Source organism: Hibiscus syriacus, unplaced genomic scaffold (assembly GCF_006381635.1).
Source record: "Hibiscus syriacus cultivar Baekdansim isolate YM2019G1 unplaced genomic scaffold, ASM638163v2 tig00116962_pilon, whole genome shotgun sequence".
Taxonomy (NCBI): Eukaryota; Viridiplantae; Streptophyta; class Magnoliopsida; order Malvales; family Malvaceae; genus Hibiscus; species Hibiscus syriacus.
Genome location: NW_024063488.1, coordinates 6,497,483 through 6,523,749, shown reverse-complemented (window position 1 = coordinate 6,523,749; position 26,267 = coordinate 6,497,483). Strand labels below are relative to the sequence as shown.

At 34.0% G+C, this 26,267-nt stretch overlaps 1 protein-coding gene and 2 long non-coding RNA genes across 3 annotated transcripts; 2 read left to right on the top strand and 1 right to left on the bottom strand.

Annotated features, from left to right (window-relative positions):
- Window positions 1-4,712: 4,712 nt before the first annotated feature.
- LOC120189964 lies at window positions 4,713-23,769 on the bottom strand. Its single transcript, XR_005522585.1, has 3 exons — window positions 23,639-23,769; window positions 17,793-17,794; window positions 4,713-4,726 (listed from the first exon to the last, which is right to left on the bottom strand). It is a non-coding gene; the product is annotated as an uncharacterized LOC120189964 (long non-coding RNA).
- On the top strand, window positions 19,567-20,330 carry LOC120189966. The gene is made up of 2 exons (XR_005522586.1): window positions 19,567-19,936; window positions 20,011-20,330. It is a non-coding gene; the product is annotated as an uncharacterized LOC120189966 (long non-coding RNA).
- LOC120189962 (cell number regulator 5-like) lies at window positions 23,204-25,860 on the top strand. Its single transcript, XM_039193098.1, has 5 exons — window positions 23,204-23,581; window positions 24,013-24,076; window positions 24,254-24,418; window positions 25,077-25,142; window positions 25,295-25,860. Exons 1-5 carry the CDS (start codon window positions 23,298-23,300, stop codon window positions 25,472-25,474), a joined length of 759 nt encoding a protein of 252 aa, XP_039049029.1. The 5' UTR covers window positions 23,204-23,297; the 3' UTR covers window positions 25,475-25,860.
- Window positions 25,861-26,267: the final 407 nt, after the last annotated feature.

The following is a 26,267-nucleotide window of genomic DNA, read 5'->3' as shown; positions in this document are numbered from 1 at the left end:
ATTTGTAGATCTGCTCCGATTGGGAGTCGTTTAACGGGAAAAAGTATCGGGACCGTCATTAGGACGGTCCGATCTACATTTAGATGTAAAAAAAATTTTTCCGGCCACCGTAGACGGTGGCCGGCGGCGGTGGTTGACGGCGGATGAACGCCGGCTAACGGCTGCCGGCCGGCTGAGATTCTCTCAGTCTAGAGAGAAGGCAGAGAGTTTTAAAACTCTCTCTGCTAGAGAGAGAAGAAAAAAAAAGAAATGAAATGGTTGGCCCTTCGGGCCAGCCGGTTTGGACCATTTATAGTCCTTCCCGAACGACGTCGTTTCGGGAAGGACTATGCGCGTAATTACAAAATAGTTAAATCCCGTCCGTAGTCCTCCCAACTTGTAAATTTTATATTTTAGTCACTAAATTAAATTTATAATATTTTTAATTCAGTCTTCGAATTTTAATTTCTTTTATTTTAGTCCTTCATATTAAAATAATATATTTAGGATAAATTACAGATTTAATCCCTTAATTTTAATAAATAATATTTTAATCCCTAGTTTATATGTTTAATTTATTTGATTCTAATATCCGAATTTTAGATAATTTTATTTTAGTCACCAAATAAATAAAATAAGGAACTAACATATTAAATCCCTATAATTTTGATTAATTATGAATTAGATTCTTAATTTTATTTTTATTATAATTTAGTCAGTTATTTTATATGTTTTCATTTACTTTATTGTTTTTAATATATTGTTTTAGTAGTATTTGTATTTTTATTTTATTATATTGTTAAATATTTTATATTCATAAATATATAATAAATAGTGATTTTTAAATATTTATTTTTAATATCGAAGAAAAGGACAGTCTTAATACAACTGGATGTTCTATTCTGATATTTTAAAATTAAAAAGTAAACAATATTATTAAATTAATATTTATCAATATCAAAGAAAGAGCTGTCTTAAGGCACCTAGAAGTTCTTTTCGGATATTTTTAAATAATAAATATTTTTTTATAATTTTGAAATAATAGAATTATAAATTAAATATATTTTTGAATTTTTAAAATTTTAATAATAGAGACAATTTATAATTAAAAAGTACCAATTTTGGGCGTTGTAGGGGTGCTAATCCTTCCCTAAACGTAACCGACCACGAATCCCTTTTTATTATTAAAAAGAATGAATTTTTGGTTATAAACGCAGATCAGTTATTTTTTTAATTGGTGTTTTATTAAACTCTTTTAAAAAATAATTTTTAGGTATTCGACCTACCTGACCCAAAAGGCCGATGGCGACTCCCAAATTATTTTCAAAATTATTTATTAACATTAATTTCCCCGCCAAAAAATTAATATTTCGTGCCCGGACGAAAACCGGTTACGACAGCTTGGCGACTCCACTGGGGACTGGTCAAACTTTTAAAAATCAATTATGAATTGTCTCTATAAATTAAAAATTAAAAATTCATATATTTAATTTTTAATTTTATTTTTTCAAAATTTTTATATTTACTTATTTTTCATAATATTTATCTGTTTTATTTTATTTGTAATTATTTTATTTCATTATTATTTTACTGTCAAAGGTTTGAGCATTTCTCCTCACACAACACTTGCATTGCATAACATAAGCTCTATAATTGAGTTGTCCTTTTAAGTGGGAGTGAAAGCGACGTCTTCGTGAGAATTTATTCTCCGTGTCAGACCTAGCAAGTAACTTCCGGGGTTCATATGCTCTATGTCTTCGTGAGAATTTATTCTCCGTGTCAGATATAGAGAAATGTATCCCCTCGAATTGAACTCGATCCACTTTAGTCTGTGATGGACTAGGGTTGAGGGTTAGCAGCCTAAGGGGGCACTAACATGGACAATTCGAGTACCTTTACTCCTAGATCTGAAACCCTGCATATAAAAAACCTTAGAAACTCTTCCAATCCGAAGTCATGCCGAAATTTTGTCCAAAATAGATGTACACACAGGAGAAATGAATTCTGTCTTTCCTGTTAATTTATTTATTGTTTAAATTACATGTTTATTTAAATTATTTAAATTTAGAAAAGCATGTTTAAATTAAATAAATGTTATTATTGAATTTTTTATGTAAACTAATTTTTTTTTGTGTGTTCTTTATTTTTCTGTTTGCATTGCATCATACAGGATAAAAGACATTGATCCTTGTGTTAATTGTCTCATTGGAAAGCCTTCATCTATGGATAAAAAGTGTTCAAATCAAATAATTCTGAACTCAGAAGTAAGACAGTGGGCTGAGGATTTACAAAGACAAGGAGGAGATAGTCTGCAGGATGATTATGTATCTGACTTGGCCAGTTATGCTCCAGTTTCATTAAAAAGAAATGATATGCAAGATTTGCGAAGCATTTGGGAAAGTTGGGATTCAAACAAAAAATTGCAGTTTTATCAGACTTACGGAGACATTCCATATCTGCTCTATGTAGAAGTTGATGATGAATTACTCAGAGCCCTAATTCAATTCTGGAATCCAGGGTACAATTGCTTCACTTTCAATAAGGAGGACTTGGTCCCTACTATTGAAGAATATACAACTTTGTTACATCTTGAAGGTGCTTTGGAGAATCGAATATATTCAAAGTCAATTAAAACTCAACCCTTTCGAGTTAAATTAGCAAAGATTGCTGGGGTACGAGAAGAATGGGTAGCATCCCGTACCAAACAAAAAGGCGAAAGCGAAGGCATTGCTTGGACCAACATCAGAGAGCTTATTCAGAGTCATCCAGACGCTAAAGTACGATTCGATCTATTTGCTCTGGGTATATATGGTATGGTTATCTTCCCAAAAGTATTGGGATATGTTGAAGCTGCAGTGGTAGACTTGTTTGAACAGCTACCGAAGAAGATTAATCCCGTTTCTGCAATCCTAGCAGAGACTTTCAGATCGTTAAATGCTTGCAGAAGGCTAGGAGGTGGACGATTCTCAGGGTGTACCCAATTGTTATATGTTTGGATCCGTAGTCATTTCTGGAGAACAGAAAAGGTTTCATACCGACGCTTTAATACGGATTATTCACCATTAAAAGAATTTCTAGAGCAGGAATGGCCGAAAGAAATTAAGAAAGATATGTGGATTAATGCCTTTCGAAATCTGCAAAGCAATGACGTTATTTGGCGATCCCCATGGCAAATACAAAGGGAATTCATTTACAGGTGTGGTAATTACAACTGGATAATGCTGCTCGGATTATGGGGAGGAATTGGATATGCACCACTGCTGGTCATAAGACAGTATGAAGGTCGTCAATTTGTACCTGTCACTGCTGGACTACAGTCATCTGAGTTCGCATTCCACAGCAAAAATTATAAAAGAAATATCATGGAAGCCGTTACAGCTTGGAAAACAACTTTTTGTATCCGAGCTAAAGCAGCAAAAGAAATGCTAACTCCTGATTATGAAGATTGGAGATCTGTCAGAAAAAACGAAAATATTCCTCTACCAGATCAAAATGAGGATATCTCTATGGAAGATCGCATTAAGGTGGTTCCATCAGAGATTGAAATCTTGAGAGCTGAGTTTGAAGCAGAAAGAGATGGCTGGTCGAAAGAGTTAGAGCAAATGAGACAAGATAAAGTTATGTTGGGGGTTGACATTGACTTTCATTCATCACAATGTACAATGTTGAGAAAAGATAAAGAAAAGGGTGAGGATGAGTACAGAGCCTTACAGAAAAATTACCAGGAGTTATATAAATCCCGAAAATCATCAGGACCCAGCCAATCGACGGTACAGATGACCAGAGAATTGAACATCGAGAAAAGATGAGTTGAAGATTTGAAAGGAAAGAATAGCTGTCTACTCAAAAGCCTGGAAAAAGGAAAGCAAAAAATGGAAGATTTCGAGGTCGACAGAAGAGAGCGAATTATAAACACAAGGCTGAACACCGTGAGATCATGAATGAAATGCAAAGAGAAAGAGATCGAGCCAAAGATTTAGAAGAGATGAAGAATGACATCTTTGATAAATTTGAAGGCGAGAAAAATAGCATGTTCAAGGGATTTGAATCTGAAATGAACCATTTCATTGCTGAACTTGAAGTCAGAGGCCAAAAGATAGAAGAATCCAATGTTGAAAAAGAAAAATGGGAGCTAGAAAGAAAAAATTTCAACACCAGACTTGAGGTAGAGCAGGAGTGGCTAGCAATTGGATGCAAAGATGCAGAAACAAAGATGTTCAAATCCAGAAACTTAATCAAAGAACGCAAGAAGCACGAACAAAACTTGAAGAGGATCTGGATCAGTCTAGAAACAAAAACTCAGAGTTTAATGCTTACATTTTGCAACTTGAGGAATCATTGTTTCAAGAAAAGGTTCGTCTAGGACCTAATGATCTCAAAGAAAGTAATGAGGAAAATGCTTCACTGCGAAGACGCATTAGAGATCTTGAAAAAATTCTGCACAATTGTCAAGTCAGAATCACTGAGTTAGAGCAAACTCTTGAAGGAACAACTGAACAATGGCAAAAGTCAACTGAGTTCTATGTCGAAAGAAGTGAAGAAAGAAGCAATATGGTGTTCGAGGCCATGGTACAAATGAGCGAGGTTGCCAGATATGTTGGGGAACTAGCTGTTGAAGCCGAAATAATTGAGCATCAAGTTGATCCAGTTTCTAAGTGCGGAAAGAAGGTGTCATGGTTAATGAAAGAAATTATAGAGCTTAATAGGAAGCTATGCCTTATCTGTAGTTATGAAATATTATAAAAAACTTTTGTATGCCGATGAAAGTTGTTCTATGACAGTTAACTTTTTGGGATCAATGTTTTTTACATACATGCATTTTGCATACATTCATCATTCATTTCATAATTTTCGCTATGAATTATTTTATTTATTAAGTTAAAATTCATCAATTAAAATTTGAAAAATAATATTAAAAGATTTTTCAATCGCAGTTACTCTGGCCAAAAGAGAATACTACATCACTACGGTACTAGACAAGCTACTAAGAGAATTATGGAGGATAAAATACAGCGTATTGAGGAACAGCATCATAAAGAACAAGAAGAAATGAGAATGAAGTTGGAAAAAATTGAAGCCAGCATTGCAAATTCACAAGACAGTATGATGAACAAAATAGAGGATATGTTTAAAAGGCAGGCTATCAGTGGAAAAATGCATGAAAATCTTGTATCTTTCGACCAAGAACTCATATATCCTCTAGGTTTTTCACCAGAACCAATTTATCACTCTGGTACTACCCCTATACAAATCAATACTCGTACATCTGCATTACAAAAAGCTAAACCACATGAGGATCAACAAGTAGATCCTGCATCTTCAAGCAAAAATCCGCTTATATCCGATGTGAAAATAGGGGATCTTAATACTGAGCATTTGATCCCAGATTTGAATGATCTGAATGAGAAACAAAAAGTAAATGAAGAACTGACCAGACAAATCAAGAACTTAGAAGAACGAATGAAATCAGTAGAAATAACTGAATCATTCTATGGGTTTGATGCTAGTGAGTTAAGTTTGGTTCCAGATCTAATCCTCCCCATCAAGTTCAAAGCTCCCGAATTTGATAAATATAACGGTACTACATGCCCTTCATCCCACATTACTATGTTTTGTCGAAGAATGGCAGGATATGTGAAGGACGAAAAATTGTTAATTCACTGCTTCCAGGATAGTTTGACAGGACCGGCTTTAAAATGGTATACTCAATTGACCAAAGCCAACATTAGATCTTGGAAAGATTTGGCTAAAGCATTTTTAGAGCAGTACCGCCATGTGACAGACATGGTCCCTGACAGATGGACTCTTCAAAACTTGGAGAAAAAGAATAATGAAACATTCAGACAGTATGCCCAGAGATGGCGTGACACTGCGGCCCAAGTTCAACCACCTTTGTCAGAAAAAGAGGCCACAGTGATGTTTGTCCATACATTGAAGGCTCCTTATTTAAACCATCTAATGGGGAATGTAACCAGAAATTTTGCGGATTTGGTCATTTCTGGAGAATTAATTGAAAATGTCTTGAAAAGTGGCAAGATTGAATCAAATGATGGGTCTAGTTCCAAAAGACCAACGTACCGGAAAAAGGAGAATGAAGTCAACAATGCAAATCCTTACAGCAAGGATTCATCGAAAAGTGTTACAATAACCCAGCCAAGGGTTAAGAAAGAGGAAACAAACACTAATCGAGCAGAGTCCAGAGGATCTCGAAAGGAAAATGAAAGGTTTCTTTTACACCTTTACCAGTACCATATGCAGAGATCTATGATTCGCTGTTAAAAGCAGATGTTATAAGGCCCTATCCTTTGGTTCCCATGCAACCACCATTCCCTCCTTGGTATGATACAAGGCACACTGTGTTTACCATGAAGGAATTACAGGACATTCTATTGAAAACTGTCTAGCATTCAAAGGGTGGTTCAAAATTTGATCAACACTGGGAAGTTGGAATTCAATACACCATCCGCATCAAGTCATCCATTGCCAAATCATGGAGATAAAACGTGAATGCAATTCAGGAAGAGAACAGAAAGAAAGCAAAGACTGACATTTCTGAATTAAATCTCCGTTTGTTTGGATATTCAACAACTTTCTTTAGCCGGTATAATTCCACAACAATTCAGGCCAAAGCAGAATGAAGGCAAGAATTATTGTGAATCATCATGAGAAAGGGCATAAATTCAACTATGTCCTGAGTTTCGAAATTTGGTGCAAAATTTGATGAACAACAGAGAAATAGAATTCTTTGAAGAAGAACCCGGGAAAAAAGAAGATGATGTTTGCTCATCAGAGGATTCTAAACCAAATCAAAGAATAAATGATCCTGTGATCATTAATGTGAAATCATCCACGGTGATTCCTGCACCAATAAGGCCAAAAGTTGTTATTACCACTCCTCTACCATTTCCATATAAAGATACCCGTAGGGTACCTTGGAATTATACTACTAATGTTTCAATGGTAGGAGGACCTGTTTCTTTAGAAAAAACAGAAGAGAAAATACAAAGCCTGAGTACTACATCGACGTCTGAAGCAGTGAGCGAGGTCGGTTTCTTTACAAGAAGTGGGAGATGTTACTCTCCCGAAACATCCAATGCTTCAGAACAAGTGAAAGCAAAAGGAAAAGCCATGGCAATACCTCAGAAGGTATTTGAGGATGAATCCCTTCCAGCATTCAATGAACCTGTGACAGAAAAGCAAGCTCAAGAATTTTGAAATTCTTGAAACATAGTGAGTATAGTGTGGTTGAACAACTACACAACAACAGGCGAGAATTTCTATTCTTGATCTATTGATGAATTCAGAAGCGCATAGAAATGCTTTGATGAAAATTCTCAATCAAACATTCATCCCCGAAGATATATCCCTCAATAAACTTGACAGAATTGTGGGACATATAGCCACTGACAATTACATAACATTCACAGACGATGAAATACCGGAAGGCGGAATGGGGTCAGTAAAAGCTTTGAACATCACGACACATTGTCATGGTCATGTGTTGCCAGGAGTATTGATTGACAATGGGTCTGCTCTCAACTTGATGCCTCTAGTTACACTTCAAGAATGCCTCTGGATCAATCACACATGAGAGTTATCAGAATGTGGTACGAGCATTTGATGGTACTCAAAAGAAGTGCTTGGGAAATGGAAATACCGTTGTTAATCGGCCCAGTCGTGTACAATATTGACTTTGTGGTGATGGACATCCACCCCACATATATTGTCTATTAGGAAGGCCATGGATTCATTCAGCAGGAGCCGTTCCTTCTTCATTACATCAGAAATTGAAATTTGTTGTTGATGGACAACTAATATGCGTCAGTGCTGAAGAAGAAATCATTGCGTCTGTAACAAGCGATGTTCCATATATCGACACCAATGATAAGGCTCTTGAATGCTCTTTTCGAGCTCTTGAATTTGTAAATGCAACCTTTATTGCGGAAGGAAGCAAAATTCCATATCCCAAATTGTCTGATTGCACCAAGATGACGGTACAACAAACTTTAGGCATCGGAGCTAAAGCTGGGAAAGGTTTAGGAAAGAATCTTCAAGGGATTTCAGTTCCTATCAGTATAAAGATGAAAAAGACCGTTTTGGGCTGGGATTTAAGCCTAATCCTCAGCAAAAGAACAAAGAGATGAAAAGAAGATGTGAAGACAGAAAGGCAAAATTGAAAGGGGGAGAAATCCTTTGGAAACACATGTCTTTCCCACAGTTGAATACCTATTCAGATCAGGGGGAACAATTAATGTGGAACAGCAGCTTGTTGAAGCCTTTAAAGAAGAAAAGTTGACGAAAGATCAAGACATAGTTGAAGAAGCTATGAATGGATTATTTATCAACATGATCATGAATGACAACAAGACTGGCAAATACTTGGATAGGATTCGCCCATGTCTTCCTGGAGAAACACTCACCAATTGGACCGCTGAAGATCTTCCTATAGTTTTTAATATTAATGAGAGTAATATTCAGAACTAATCTTTATGTTTAGCTCAAAAATATGAAAACTTTTTGTTATCTTGTAAAAGAAATTATGTTAAATATAAGAAATTTTCTTTAAAATTTTCAGATGGCAATCATTCTTTACATTTTCTTACATTTTTACATTTATTTATTTTCATAAATTTACTATATTCTTTCGGAAATGTTCCGACTTAAATTTGCAGGTGTCACCGTGTTAATAGCATGTTTATTCCTAGATTTAATCCAGTGATAAATTTAGAGCAGCCTATATGTCTGGAAGAAATCAATGGTTGTGAAGATAAACTGGAATGTGATATTCCTACTGAACTATTAAGATTGGTAGAAAAAGAAGACAAACAAATTCTACCCCACAAGGAAAGGGTTGAGACTGTGAATTTGGGAACAGATGAAGACAGAAAAGAGGTGAAAATTGGTACTACTCTGACAATCCAGATAAAGCAAGAATTGATAAATCTCCTTCAAGAGTTCAAAGATATTTGCCTGGTCCTATCAAGATATGCCTGGTTTGAGCACAGATATAGTGATACATAAGCTTCCAATCAATCCAGAATATAAACCAGTCCAACAAAAGCTCAGAAGAATGAGGCCAGAATGTTGTTGCAAATCAAAGAAGAAGTGATGAAACAAATCATGCAGGTTTCCTACAGGCATCTAAATACCCAGAATGGGTAGCCAACATTGTTCCCGTACCAAAGAAAAATGGAAAAGTTCGAATGTGTGTGGATTACAGAGATCTCAACAAAGCTAGTCCGAAAGATAGTTTTCCATTACCCCACATAGACACATTGGTGGACAATACTGCAGGCACGCATGGTTTTCATTTATGGATGGATTTTCAGGATATAATCAGATAAAATGAATCCTGAAGACATGGAAAAAACAACATTTATAACCATGTGGGGCACATTCTGTTATAAAGTGATGCCATTTGGATTGAAAAATGCAGGGGCAACATATCAAAGAGCCATGGTAACTTTGTTTCATGACATGATGCACAAAGAGATTGAAGTATATGTAGATGACATGATTGCCAAATCCAGAACGGAAGAAGAACATATTCAAAATTTGAGGAAACTTTTCCAGAGATTGAGGAAGTATCAATTAAAGCTTAACCCCACTAAATGCACTTTTGGGGTAACTTCTGGGAAACTTTTGGGATTTGTAGTCAGCAAAAAAGGAATTGAGATTGATCCAGATAAAGTAAAAGCAATTCAAGATCTTCCACCACCCAACACAAAAAAGAAGTTCGAGGCTTTTTTGGGGAGATTAAATTATATATCTCGGTTCATTTCTCAATTGACTGACAAATGTGATCCAGTGTTCAAATTACTTCGAAAGAACAATCCTGAAGTCTGGAATGAAGAATGTCAAGAAACTTTGGATATTATTAAGAAATACTTATCCAATGCCCCAATTTTAGTATCACCAATGCCTGATAGACCATTAATTCTCTACTTGACGGTTTCGAAATTCGATGGGATGTGTACTAGACAGCATGATGAATCAGGAAGGAAGAAAAAGCTATTTATTATCTGAGCAAGAATTTACTGATTGTGAAGTTCGATATCCACCAATACAAAAATTATGTTGTGCTTTGGTGTGGACTACTCGAAGACTCAGACAATATATGTTATACCATACTACTTGGTTGATATCAAAACTTGATCCTTTGAAATTCTTAATGGAATCACCAGCTTTGACAGGCAGAATGGCTAGATGGCAGATGTTATTATCTGAGTTTGATATTATCTATGTCAACCAAAAAGCGATAAAAGGAAGTGTCATAGCTGATTTTCTGGCCAGTCGTGTATCAAATGATTATCATCATTTGAACTTCAATTTTCCCGATGAAGATTTGTTGTGCATATCCATGAATGAAGAAGTCAGAACAAATGATGAATTTGCAACTTGGAAGCTTTATTTGATGGAGCATCTAATGCTTTGGGACGAGGAATCGGGGCAGTGTTGATTTCTCCAGAAAATGTTTATTATCCCTTTACAAGCAGACTGGAGTTCTTTTGTACCAATAATATGGCGGAATATGAAGCTTGTGTCATGGGGTTAAAAGCAGCTATAGAAAGAAAAATCAAATTTCTCAAGATATATGGAGATTCATCGTTAGTGGTGTATCAATTGCGAGGAGAATGGGAAACAAAGATCCCAAATTATTGAATACCGAAATTTTACACTCGAATTAGTGAAAGAATTTGAGAGAGTTACCTCAATTATCTCCCTCGAGAAGAAAATCAAATGGCAGATGCTTTGGCTGCATTAGCTGCTATGTTTCAGGCAAATAAGAAAGTTGATATGATGCCAATCAAAATGCAAGTATATGAAATTCCTGCACATTGTTATAGTATGGAAGAAGAGGTAGATGGTAAACCATGGTATCATGATATCCTGCAATATATCAAAAATCAAAGTTATCCACCAAATGCATCAGAAATTGATAAAAGAACCTTGAGAAGAATGGCTGCTGGATATTTTCTTGATGGAGAGATTATGTATAGAAGAAGCAGTGATCAAATGCTGTTGAGATGTTTAAATACCAGTGAAGCTCGAAATGTCATTGAAGAAGTACACAGTGGAATATGTGGAACACATGCAAATGGTCTTTCCATGGCCAGAAAAATAATGAGATATGGATATTATTGGGCTACCATGTACACAGATTGCATTGATTACGCAAGGAAATGTCATAAATGCCAGATATATGCAGACAAGATTCATGTACCCCCATCTCCTTTACATGTAATGACACCCTGGCCATTTTCTATGTGGGGAATAGATGTCATTGGAGCAATCACACCAAAGGCATCGAATGGACATTGTTTCATCCTTGTGGCAATTGATTATTTTACCAAATGGGTTGAAGCTGCTTCATACACTAATATTAAGAGGTCCACAGTCTGCAAATTCATAAAGAAAGAGATAGTTTGTCGGTATGGCCTACCAGAAAGGATCATTACAGATAATGCTCTGAACCTGAACAACAAAATGATGACCGAACTTTGTGCACAGTTCAAGATCAAACATGCAAACTCAGTGGCATATCGTCCAAAGATGAATGGGGCAGTTGAAGCAGCAAATAAGAACATCAAGAGAATCATTACAAAGACTACTGAAACTTACAAAGATTGGCACGAGAAGTTACCTTTTGCTCTATATGCATACCGAACTACTGTTCGACATCTACTGGGGCAACGCCTTTTTCTTTAATCTACGGGATGGAAGCATCTTACCAATTGAAGTTGAGATTCCATCACTCCGAATATTGAGAGAATAAAATTGGATGAATCTGAATGGATCCAAGCTAGATTTGATCAATTGAACCTTATTGAAGAGAAAAGATTGAAAGCTATTTGCCATGGACAGATGTATCAAAACGGATGATGAAGTCTCATGATAAGAAAGTACATCCAAGAGAATTCCAAGAGGGTGATCTAGTACTAAAAAAGATTTTGCCTATACATAAAGATTTCCGTGGGAAATGGATGCCTAATTGGGAAGGGCCATACGTTGTGAAAAAGGCCTTTTCCGGAGGAGCGTTGATCTTGGCAGAAATGGATGGAAAATTCTGAAAAATCCAATAAACTCGGATTCTGTCAAGAAATTATGCTTGAAGAGATAAAAAAGAGAATAAAAAACCAAAAAAAAAAAAAAGAAAAAAGAAAAAAGGGGGTCAAGGTGAAAACCCGCAAAGGGCATCTTGTAACCAAAGGAAGGATCTGAGTTGAAAACCTGAAAAGGCGGCTCAAATGCAGTTTGATATTAGGCATCTGGCAATTGAACCCTCTTAAGATTTTGACAGTTTGGGAGAAACTTCACATCTACAAGCATTTCAACAACGTTTGAGATCTTCCAGACAAAAGCTTACATCATTTCTCTAAATTGTATCAACTTGATTAATTTAGAAATACTCATGCTAATAATTTGTTGAGACATTTGAATTTTTATCATTCTTATGTTTGCCAGAACATTGAATACAATTCTATCTATTTCAAGTTCAATTTATTTGAGATTCAATTTATTTTTGAAATTCAATTTATTCTTTATATTGAATTAACATAATTTTGAAATAAATTAAAGATTTCTGAATATCACTTTATGTTAATACTTTTAAATACATGGAATACAAAGTAGGCAAATCATCACTAGCTTAAAGCCATGAACATCAAGATTGTTACAAGTGGTGCTACCGACAACAAGGACGAATCCGCCAAATCTACTCATCAATTGCTCCAACCGATCACCATTCAGTTCTTGCACACCTGTTTTCAAAGATATACTAAAACAGTAGAAGATGATCTTTGCAGTACTGATTCCAGCAAAAAGAAACAAGACATTGATATCACTAGGAAACATGTTTCTATACAGATCCTTGTATATGGTTTTTAGGGAAACCTAGAAGCATTTCCACCTCATCAGGTTCAAGTGGAGCAACTTTATTCCTTCCAACCCATACTAGATTCCATTTCAGCACTCATCAAGAACATACTTCTGAACGCTCGAAGTTGGCTCATTGTCATAAGCTTCAAAAGCCTTACAGATCCTTTCTATCAATTTGGCACTTCCTGTACATGTTTATAAACAATTCGACTTTGTTCTTGGATCCCATGAAAACCATCATTTCTTTGTCAATGGAAAAGCATCAGCACATGGAGGAAGCAGAATAAGAGAAAATCTATTCTTAATTGGCAGAATTATGAATATAGCCCTTTTCAGTGTAATAGCATGGAAATACTTCGAATCTACAAATTCTGGCTCTACATCAAATAAGTGTTGTGATATCTCAGAACCAATCATTGAATTTGGAAGATGAATTTGCTCAATAGCATCTTCTGGAAGTGTTCTTTGAGTTATCTGATCTGATTTGGCAGAACCAATCATTGAATTTGGAAGATGAATTTGCTAATAGCATCTTCTGGAAGTGTTCTTTGAGTTATCTGATCTGGTTAGACAGAATAGCATCTTCTGGAAGTGTTCTTTGAGTTATCTGATCTGGTTAGACAGAATAGCATCTTCTGGAAGTGTTCTTTGAATTATCTTATCTGGTTAGACAGAATAGCATCTTCTGGAAGTGTTCTTTGAGTTATCTGATCTGGTTAGACAGAATAGCATCTCTGGAAGTGTTCTTTGAGTTATCTGATCTGGTTTGGCAGAACCAATCATTGAATTTGGAAGATGAATTTGCTAATAGCATCTTCTGGAAGTGTTCTTTGAGTTATCTGATTTGTTTTGGTAAGAACTACAGAACCAATCATTAGAATTAAAAGATGAACTGCATGATCTTCTTCATTAAGAAGTTTCTTTTCAAGCTTCTTTGCTTATTCCTTTCCCAAAAATCATATCACAAGTTTCGCCTTTGCTTGTAACTGGGATCATCACATAATGGCTTCCCATCTTTTACCGGAAGAAAGCTATTTGAAGTTTCAGCTTCTGAGAATCCATTTTTGTCAAGTATACAGTGTATCTCTTCATCAGAATCAGAAGTCAAGATTTCTCGGTATTAGAAGAACTATCAATATCGGTGAAATCATCTTGAAAGGTCACTTCATATCAGATGAATTGTTATCAGAATCAACATGTTGCCTGAATGCGAGCTTTTCAAGAGCCTATACGATTGAGTTTTATTCTCAGAGATTTTGTGACATTATCTACATCTACATTTTTCAAAGATGATAGATTCTTTGTTTGAAGAAGAAAGATCTATTGGGTTTTTACAATGAAAAAATACCAATTCACCAATCTGAAATCAAATAACTTAACATTCATGCATCATATTTTAGGTGTTTACAAAAATAGGTGCATTTTCATTCATTTTTATTCTTGTTGAAATTTTAACAGGAATTTCAAAGATTTTAGCAAAGATTCAAATCTATCATTTGAAAGATTAACATTGCCAGAGAAGGTTCATAATGAGAAGAACTCATCTGAAGAAGGAAGAAGAAGTTCATAATGAGAAGAATTTATTCAACCTTTTACCTGAATTCATCACTTGATGGATCATCTTTTCCAGAGAAAGTTCATAATGAAAGAACTCATCTGAAGAAGGAAGAAGAAGTTCATAATGAGAAGAATTTATTCAACCTTTTACCTGAATTCATCACTTGATGGATCTTTTCCAGAGAAGTTCATAATGAGAAGAACTCATCTGAAGAAGGAAGAAGAAGTTCATAATGAGAAGAATTTATCAACCTTTTACCTGAATTCATCACTTGATGGATCATCTTTTCCAGAGAAAGTTCATAATGAGAAGAACTCATCTGAAGAAGGAAGAAGAAGTTCATAATGAGAAGAATTTATTCAACCTTTTACCTGAATTCATCACTTGATGGAACATTTTTTCCAGAAAAAGTTCATAATGAGAAGAACTCATCTGAAGAAGGAAGAAGAAGTTCATAATGAGAAGAATTTGTTCAACCTTTTACCTGAATCCATCAATTGATGGATTATCTTTCCGGAGAAGTTCATAATGAGAAGAACTCATCTGAAGAAGAAGAAGAAGTTCATAATAAGAAGAACTTGTTCAACTTTTGGCATAATTCTATCACAGAAGGAGATAGATTAACATCAGCCTTTCTAGAGAAAGTTCATAATGAGAAGAACTCATCAAGAGCTTATTCAACCTTTTGAATGACTCTATCACAGATAGAAGGTTATCATTATCCCCAGCAGAAAGTTCATAATAAGAAGAACTTATTTGGAGAGAGAGAAATTTATTCAATATCTCCATTATGATCAAAATAAAATCAAATGGATAAAAAATTTTATTATCTTTTCATCTTTGCCCTATTCTTGTTAACACAAGAATGAGCAAAGAGGTGCAGCTGAAGATACTAATTTTTTATCCATATTATTATTATTAATATTATTATTATTATTATTACTATTATCATTATTATTATTATTATTATTATTATTATTATATTATTAAATATATTAATACATATAAATATTATTAAAAACAAACAAATAATAAAATATAATTACAGGCCCAATTACAATTGAACCGGCCCAGTTACAAACCAACCAGAGCCGGTCCAAATCCAACCAGAAACCCTAAATTTGGGTTTCCAGTTAGGGTTTCCTGACCCTAATCTAGCCAGCTGCCATCTTCAATCTCAACCGTTGGATCTGGTTGATCCAACGGTCCACCATTTGCCAGAGAAAACCCTAGGGTATCTATACCCTAGGACACGTCCCAGCGCCGCCGCTGCTGCTTCCAGAAGCCCTCACCGCCTCCGCCGCTGCCACGTCCCGAATGATGCTTCCAGAGAATCAACGCCAGCCGTCCATGCAAGGCTACGGGGAGTCACCACTGGTAGTCCGGTGACTCACCGAGGCCCCCTCTTCGGACCGGTCTGAGACGAACACCGTGGTGGCTATAAAAGCCACCACCCATCTGCAAGCAAAAAACACCAGAGAGGGACAGAGATATAGAACGAGACAGAGAGACAAAAAAAAAAGAATAGAGAGAGACAGAAAAAAAAACAGAGAAATAAAACTAATACCAACGATCTCAGCAAGAAAACCAGAAAAAAAAAAGAAAAAGGAAGAAATACTTACCGAGGAAGCCTCGACCACGGATCTCGCCGGATACAACAAAAACCGAAGGTATATTGTAGATCTGCTCCGATTGGGAGTCGTTTAACGGGAAAAAGTATCGGGACCGTCATTAGGACGTCCGATCTACATTTAGATGTAAAAAAAATTTTTTCCGGCCACCGAAGACGGTGGCCGCGGCGGTGGTTGACGGCGGATGAACGCCGGCTAACGGCTGCCGGCCGGCTGAGCTTCTCTCAGTCTAGAGAGAAGGCAGAGAGTTTAAAACTCTCTGCTAGAGAGAGAAAAAAAAAAAGAAATGAAATGGTTGGCCCTTCGGGCCAGCCGGTTTGGACCATTTATAGTCCTTCCCGAACGACGTCGTTTCGGGAAGGACTATGCGCGTAATTACAAAATAGTTAAATCCCGTCCGTAGTCCTCCACTTGTAAATTTATATTTTAGTCACTAAATTAAATTTATAATATTTTTAATTCAGTCTTCGAATTTAATTTCTTTTATTTTAGTCCTTCATATTAAAATAATATATTTAGGATAAATTACAGATTTAATCCCTTAATTTTAATAAATAATATTTAATCCCTAGTTTATATTTTTAATTTATTGATTCTAATATCCGAATTTTAGATAATTTTATTTTAGTCACCAAATAAATAAATAAGGAACTAACATATTAAATCCCTATAATTTTGATTATTATGAATTGATTCTTAATTTATTTTTATTATAATTTAGTCAGTTATTTTATATGTTTTCATTTACTTTATTGTTTTTAAATATTGTTTTAGTAGTATTTGTATTTTTATTTATTATATTGTTAAATATTTTTATATTCAAAATATATAATAAATAGTAATTTTTAAATATTTATTTTTAATACGAAGAAAAGGACAGTCTTATACAACGGATGTTCTATTCTGATATTTTAAAATTAAAAGTAAACAATATTATTTAAATTAATATTATCAATATCAAAGAAAAGAGCTGTCTTAAGGCACCTAGAAGTTCTTTTCGGATATTTTTAAATAAATAAATATTTTTTTATTTTGAAATAATAGAATTATAAATTAAATATATTTTTGAATTTTTAAAATTTTAATAATAGAGACAATTTATAATTAAAAAGTACCAATTTTGGGCGTTGTAGGGGTGCTAATCCTTCCCTAAACGTAACCGACCACGAATCCCTTTTTATTAAAAGAATGAATTTTGGTTATAAACGCAGATCAGTTTATTTTTTTAATTGGTGTTTTATTAAAACTCTTTTAAAAAATAATTTTAGGTATTCGACCTACTGACCCAAAAGGCAAATGGCGACTCCCAAATTATTTTCAAAATTATTTATTAACATTAATTTCCCCACCAAAAAATTAATATTTCGTGCCCGGACGAAAACCGGTTACGACAATATGGATGGGGATGGAGCTTTGAATGAGATGGAGTTTTGTACCCTCTTGCTTAGGCTCGTCCTGAGTTGATGAACGACTCTAAAAAATTATTGGTAGAAGCCATTGTCAATTTCTAGACCCTTTGTCCAACTTATCGGACTTTTGTAATTTGTACCGCTTGGAAAAAGATATATATATATATATATATATAATTTCACATTAATTATGTGTAAGATAACTTTCATTACACCTCTGCAACTTTGATAACGTTTCCGCAGAGATGTTGCAAGCTTGCTAATTATGAAATGAACTTCATTTCCATCAGTTGAATAAATCAATGGAACTGTGCCGCCACACCTGCTTCTAGCAACATCTTATAGCTAGCAACCGAGAATTGAATCAATGGTGCTATTACATCATCTTAGAAAAGCTAGGATATGATTACTTTGGGCTTTACCCAGCTAAGGACTCCAATCTATAAACATAATGTACCAAACATTTTGGATCTTAATTTAGGGTTGTCCAAACATTTAAGTATTCTTTTATCCAATTGAATAATGCTCACTCGAAGATTCCAATGCTTTGGCCCAAAAATATATTAAGTTGAGAGAGTTATTTAGTGTTTACTTAAGGGAGTTTTGTATATTTATATATGCTTTTATATAATTAATATTTTAGCAATCAAATCATTAATATTTTATTTTTTGGTCTTATAGTTTGATCGGCTTATTTACCGAAGTGATTAAATATATTCGTATTTATCTTTTGTTCGATTTTGTTTAGTTAACTTTTTTAATCTTTTACTTGTATGATTTTTGTGTGATTTTAAGCGATTAATTATTTTTGTATTAATGATTATAGGAAAATATATTTATTATGTGATTAATTACGATTGTGATTGTAAACATTCATTGTAATTTGTACAATTTCTATTTTTAATAAAACTAATTACTTCTAGAAAAAATATTTTACATGTTGAAATTTAAATAAATTAAAAATATTTAAATATTTATTTTATGTAAAAAAAAAGTATAATCGTTAAATCTTACTTGTATGATTTTTGTGTGATTTTAAGCGATATTATTTTTGTATTAATGATTATAGGAAAATATATTTATTATGTGATTAATTACGATTGTGATTGTAAACATTCATTGAATTTGTACAATTTCTATTTTAATAAAACTAATTACTTCTAGAAAAATATTTTACATGTTGAAATTTAAATAAATTAAAAATATTTAAATATTTATTTTATGTAAAAAAAAGTATAATCGTTAAATCAACATGGTAAGGATATTTTATTGATTCAAAATTTTATATAAACAATAAATTCAACAATTTTAATAATTTCAACAGATAGTTTTTAAAATATTAATAATATAAAAAAATATGTAAGGTTCACTTAATTTTACTCTCGATGATGTATCTCTCTCTCTCTCTCTATATATATTATAATAAGGCCTTCAAAATAATTATGGAAATAATTCAATGTGTCGTGCTTAGAAGTTCGACACGTGGGTAGTATCAAATTAAAAGATATGCCGGAATGCTATGTGCACATGCCATCTGTGGGGGAGGATCCCTATAGACAAATACCTGCCCTGTGGTTAGCATCAAGTGGCAAAACAGAGTGCCTAGTATTTATAGAAAGCCAAACAATCTCCAACGTTGTTTTCTGGTTTATGCTTTGCCATTAACAGTTGTCTTTAGTTAAATATCTTAATATTATGTATTCTATTCTTTAATATTTTCATTTGTTAATCTTAAATAATTATAAGACAGTGTTTATTTAATTTTTTAATATATTGATAATATATACATATGTTTTATAATCAATTAACATTTAAGATAAGAGAAGAGGTGAAATGTTTAATTAGATAAGGAATAAGGACTTGGCCTATCTGTCGAGGCCTAAGTTGGACCAATAGTAGATAATGTAGGCAAATAATAGGTGATACACGAAGACTACCTCTCCACAAAATGCAAACAAATTACTACACATTGAAATTTATCCACACTTGAATTCAGGCATGTGGCTAATAGGCCAATGCTTATCTTTCACCACCAATTAATGCCTGATACTAGCATAGTCTTTATTTAAAGCACTAGGGCTGGAGTAAGCAGAAACAAAAGCAAGGCACATTGAAATTCAAGCTTGAAGGCAATTCTCTCAAAACATGAAAATAAAAAGTAAAAAGTGTGAGCTTTGCAATAATCTGGCAAGAATGTATTGTGAATCAGACGAGGCCATTTTGGGACTGTGACTCCAGAGTACACGGTGCCAATTTTCTGGTTGCTAAGCATTTAAGAACTCTTCTTTGCCACCTCTGTCAATCTCCTACGCCCTAATAGAAGTGCCTCCATTGTTTCTGCTTGCAGCCATTGCATTAATAGAAGTGCTTCTAGAGAAGAGATAAATAACACCGACTACGACGATGATACTAGTGGTGATGAAGAAAATCAAGTGGTTTCATGGCCACGCATGCCTGACACTGTCGAACCCGCTTCTCGAGTAAGCATTCTTTTTAAAGGTGCTACGTCTTTCTCTCTTTTTAATTTCCTGAATGAAATTCTGGTTTGAAGCAGGATCACTCAGGCTGTTCATTTTCTGATCATCTTTGTCAAATGAATCAACGTCCTCGAATGCCAGAAAATAACAGTTGGAGGATTAGAAGACGGTATGGTTGCCGACTACCGGAATCCGTTGGAAGAGGTCGAAGATACTGCTGCTACATATCTGCAAATGAAAGCCTTTCTAAGATGCTTATGCCATTCTCAATCGCTAATTATTCTGGTTTAATAAGAGGTAATTATCTGTAATTAAAGATCATCCAGCGTTGAGTCTGGATCAGGGTGTATTAATAATTAAAGCAGAAATGTATGTGTTTTTAATTTTGTTTATTTTATTTCTCCTGTTGAATATGATTAGCTAATTAGTTTTAACTTGAGGCTGAAGCCTCATTTCGGAAAAGTATAACTACAATTCAATCAAGTAGTAATTAGTTTTACCCAGGAACCAGGCAAGATGAACTTGCAATGATCAAATTTCCCATTTTAAGAAGATAGCACCACATCCCCAACCATTATCCTACGAAATATAACAATAATCTGCAGAAATATATCAAGTCAAGCTAACGACATATAGAAACATTTACAGCTAAGAGAAATAATAACATATTTGATAGGTTGAAACGACTTATCTCAAGCATTGGGAAAGTAGTAGTGGGCTGGGGCAGCCAAGACAAAAACATTCTTACCTCTTTGTAGGTCTGTGTTTATAAACGCCACAAAATCATTTACAAATTGGTGAAATAGAAGCAGAGCACGCTTTATGCACGTGGGGTGGTTGATCAGTATGAAACCGTGTTTATCGGGAACCATAGAAGCTTATCCGATGCCCTCATCACCATCCCATTAGAAAACCCACCACCATCATATTCAATTCATATAAAATACGTGTACCTAATAATTATAAAGCAACAGCTTTGCCTTTGAGGACTTGATTAGGCTGTTGTGGATAATATACAGCTAAGCATCTCCCTGGCTGTTGCCTTGCCAAATGTCCTTGCTCTGGGTAATTCAGATTCCTATTCATATGCATCTGCCATTATATTATTGAAAAGTAAAACAAATGAAGGGTCAAACAGGCAGTGTCCTAATCCAAGTCTGTCTCTGGTTTGGGTTATCCCAACTTTTGACTCCCGACTCTAACCACATTGTAACCGCCACTCTAAAAACGCCGCCTCTTATTTTATTTCCAAATTCAACAATGTTTCAAATATGTTCTCATACAATTTACCAGCATTCATTATTTAATTCTGCCACATTTAATTTCTTATTTTCTTTTTTAAACATAATAATATTATATAGAGATGTAATTATTACTTTTATAACTTTAGTTTTTTAGACATCGTTTATCAACCAAGTATAATTATATTATAATTATAAAATTTTAAAATAATGATAATGATAAAATTAAAGTGTATAATTATATTAATTCTCACATTCCTATAAATTGAATAATATAATTAATATGTAAATAATCTCTAGAGTAGGTGGTTAAAAGTTTTCAATTGACACTTCTTCTCTCCCTTTTTTTTGCCCTCCCGATTTCAAGACTTCTTCTTGGTTAATCAAAACTGACATACGTCGTAAATCTGATTTGGTAAGTTCAATACATATTAACAATAAAATTTTAATTATAAATTTTAAATATTTAATTCTATTTCTTTATATTTTTCAAAATTATAATAAATAAACAAGCACAACCAAACACCTTAATTATAATTCTAAATCTAGAAATCCTAAACATGAAAAATCTAAATTTTAAATTCTACTCCAAACATTAAATACCCTAAACTTTATTTTTACTATTGTTATTGGTTTATTTTATTTATTAATTAACACAAAAATAGAATAATTGAAAACAATAAAATTATACAAACAAGTAACAAATCCTAGCTCTACGTGTTAAAGTTTAATTTTAAAATCGGACCGGACATTGAATCGGTAAAGGTAATGATTTACTGGTTTAATCGGATTTAACTGCGGTTGAATCGGATTTTATATAAAACATATTTTTTTAATTTTACGTAATATTCAAAGTAATATTTATATATATGTAACACTTTTTTTTTAAGTTTACAATATTAAAATGTATAAAAATATCACAAGTCATAACATATATAAATTAAAAACCATAAAATCAAGTGAAACAACATGATTCAAATCAACTACAACATAAATTTAAGGTAAAACATATTAATATAAATAAATATAATTATAATCAAAAAAATAAAATTGGGGCTTAAAAAAATCATAACAAATGATGTTATTTTGTTTAATTTAAAAAAAAACAATCTTACATTGTTAAGAAACATAGAAGAGCATCTCAAAAGTTTAAAGAGTAAAAATATGAGAACAAAACAATCTCATATGGCTAAGAAACATAGAAGAGCATCCCAACTTACTTCTATAAATAATAGAGGTAATTCGACATTCAAAATCATAGAGTCTTTTGGTGAGTACAAAGCGAACTATTCTTTCGCTTCAATTGAGTTCAAATTTTAGGCTTCAATCGAGCTTCTAAAATTTTTTTTGAGTTCGAGCCTTTTCGAGTTCAAGTTTTAATATTATATTTCGAGTTTGAGTTGAACTTGATAATTTTTATCTCGTGAGTTTTTGAGTCGAGTTGAGCTTACTTTTAAAGTTTTCGAGTTCGAGTCGAGCTCAGCAATACTCGAATTTAACTTGGCTCGTTGAATAAATGACGTCGTTTGGTTTAAATTTTTTTTAAAAGAAAAAAAGTGAACCAACGGTTCAAACCGATTTTGCCGATTTTCAGCCGATTCACCTCAATTTTACCGATTTTCAGCCGGTTCATTGTCAGACCAATTTTGTGAGATAACCAGACAGACCACCAATTCACAGTTCAACCGATTGAATCGGCCTGTCCGATCCGATTTTGATAATCATGTTAAAAATGTAGAAAAAGTAAACTATAAAGAAAATTGGATGGTTAATTTTGGTAGGAACGTAGTGAAGTTAGATAAGAATCGTTTTTGTACAGGAAAAAGATAGATAAGAATAGTTAATAGAGGCAACTATTACCAGATCAGAATCTTAATCCCCAGAATCCTGACCCTACGTGGCATTGTCTTCCTCGTCAATTACTCGCCTTCTTTTGGGTCCCACGCTCCATTAATCATATCCGCCAACCCAAACTATATAATTTTATTAACAAAAACAAAACGATACACTATTTAAAAAGCCACGCCTTTTTTGCTCTTCTCAGGATGAGAAGAAGAATCAGAGAAAGAAAAAAGAGGGTTTGAGGCTTAAAGGTGTTCATTTTCGTGGGTTGGTGTTTTTTAATGGCGCAAGTTGAGAAGCAAGAGAAGCTTGTAGTAAATGGAGGCAAAAAGGGAGGAGAAGAAGAAGAAGAAGAGAAGCTGTTGGAAGGAATGGCGGTTTTGGATTTCGACGTGCTATGTTCGACGGTGGCTTTGCAAACCCAGGGCAAATGGAGCAAACTCGAAACTGCCGAGGAACCTTTAGAACATGGAAGCAGCGAATTCGGTGGCGTTTTCAGGATGTGGGAAGGTGAAGTTGTTCTTGATTTCTTGGATGACCGCCGTCTCGCTCTCGAATCTGCCTGGTTAGTTCTCTTTCTCTCTATCCGGATTTTGAGAAAGAGGCTGTTTGTTTCCTCTACAAAAATCATAGATAGGAGTACTAAAATTGTTTGCACTATTTATTCTGTCTTTAATCCCCGAATATTTTGGGTGCTATCGAAATACGTCAAACAAAAGTAATTTTACTTTTTTTTTAGAAGTTGGTGTAAAGAATGAAACTAATTGAAGAAGAACCTGCTCCTTTTGCTGGCCATTTTAAAAAAAATTTATGAATGTTTTCAGCTCTGGTTTTCTTCTGTAAAGTAGTTTTCGCCCCAAAAGAAAAACTATTTAATCATTTTGAATAGTTTAAAAATGATTATATTTATGTTTTTTATCTCTTGTTTTTTATATCATGAAACTGAGACGAGTGTTTATATTTATGTTTGTGTAATCGTTTGTTTTGGTATCGCAGTTGTCCCTGTTACAGATTTGGGAAGAACATGCGGCGGGCTGGTTTCGGGTTTTGTTTTCTTCAGGTAAAAATTTTATATTTCTACAATCTTATAACTCAAAACTCCATTCCTGGAAATGGTCAATTCCCAGATATGAGCAAGTTTGGGGATTATATGTATCCTAGTTCCTGCCCTTTAGAGTTTATTGCTATTGATGCTGTATTTCAACATTTTCTGAAAGTTCTTAATTTGCTTTTGAAGGGAACTATTTATTTCATCCTCACAGCTACTGCTATTCTCAACTTTGTTGCCTTTATCTTCACCAAGCGGAATTGCTTTCTGTATTTGGGTGTTGCATTCATCATGTCTGTTGGAGCATATCTGGGTTTCTTCCGTACACAGATAAAAAGAAAATTCAATATTAGGGTGAGAACTTTTTATTTCTGGACATGCTTGATTTTTTTCCAACTCCAGGGTCTAATAATAAGTGATCACATGCTACTTCTTTCTGCATGGTAATTATAGTATTTCGTAATTGAATTTGTTGACCTGACCGAGGACGATATTGTTCTTGTGGACTAACATCAAAGTTTGAAGGTGTCAAAAGAACCAACTAGATCCAGGGAAGACTGTAATACACTAACACACACTGAGTTCCAAAATTTAAACCTTTTTTTTAGATGAATAATACAAAAGCTAAACCTTGAAACTCCTAGGGCCACAAGATGCCTTTTTCTGCAGAACCAAAGGAATGCACAATCAATTTTCTGTATTCCTGTAATTATGGCATTTTTGTTGCATTAAACTTCCATTCTTTTGCTTTATAAGAATTATAAAGCTTGATAATTGTGCATGTTTCTATTATACCTCAGCTCATGTAGTCAATTTTAAGTAATGGTGTTTTATGGATACTTTCTGAATAAGACCAGGTATTTTGAATTTCAACTACATGGTCACCGTGCTTTTCCTGATATTTCGTCTATGTTTATGTTGGTTGTAGACTTCTGATAGTTATTTACACTAATATTTTACCAGCACCTTGCACTCCTGATTCGATTGGAAATTATGTTTTTGTTTTTTGCAGGGCAGTGATAGCTTCTTGGATGATTGTGTCTACCATCTTATCTGCCCTTGCTGTACACTATCCCAGGTTCTTTTCCTTGCCTCGCTGTTTTTCAAATATTGATTATTTTATTTACTCTATAATCCAAAACTGCAGCAAGAGTCATTCAACCAGTGACAAAATCAAATGCGTCTCAAATAGTAATTCTTAAAAAACATTCCTTTTTTAACATGGAGCAGGAGTCTAGAACATTGGAGATGAACAATGTCCTAGATGGTACATGGCACGGCCGTGGTGATATATGCATAGAAAGATATGCTGAAGGCCGCAAACCGCGCTTGGAGCTACACCCTCCTCCTCCTATGTCAATTAAGACAGCTGAGCCACAAAATAGTTTAAATCGCAATGGTAATGCTTGAACGCGAGAAGCTTTACTCGGAAGATATGCATCAATATTGGCTACAACAGTGAATTACCGACATCCCAGACAATTTATTCTTTGATGGAGGGATGTTGCACAAGCAGAATAGAGAGCAAAGTTTTTTTCGGCTTGGTTATTTGAATTCTGCAAGAATGACGATCCGTTTTATTCGAGAAGCATACCGGTGTTTCCATGTGCATAAAGAGGAAACTAGCTGTAGTAGTCTGGGGGAGTTTTTAGGACATCCAATCCAACTTTTAGTTTTCTCATATAGACTTTGAGGCAATGTTGTCCAGTCATCTTTATCTAGATTGATTAGATAACACCTTGTTCATCGTAACTGTTCTTGATGCTTCCCTGAAATGTATATTATCTTTGTTTTAGAGAATACCTAGAAATATATTTGATATTTAAGCACATTTTAAAAGCTGCAAAAAAATTAAATAAAAAAGATGTTGATGCTATCAAAATAATATGAAAAAGCATGTAATGAAAGTATCTACCATAACATATGATATTATTATATAACTAGCGATGTTGTGTAGACGTTAAGGACATTACTGATAAAAAAATATTAGGTATCAAATTGAGAAAATATGTAAATATTAGGGGGCAAAAGTGTATTAGTTCTAGCTTTAATATTTGAAGTCTTTTCCTATCCCAATCCAAAGCGTTGTTTATACCATAAATGCAATTTGGGCTTTTATACTTCTACCATCTAAAATGGCCCGGTGGTCCTTAAGATGTGTGTGTGTGTGTGTGTTTTTTCAGTCTACAGAAACAAAATTCCT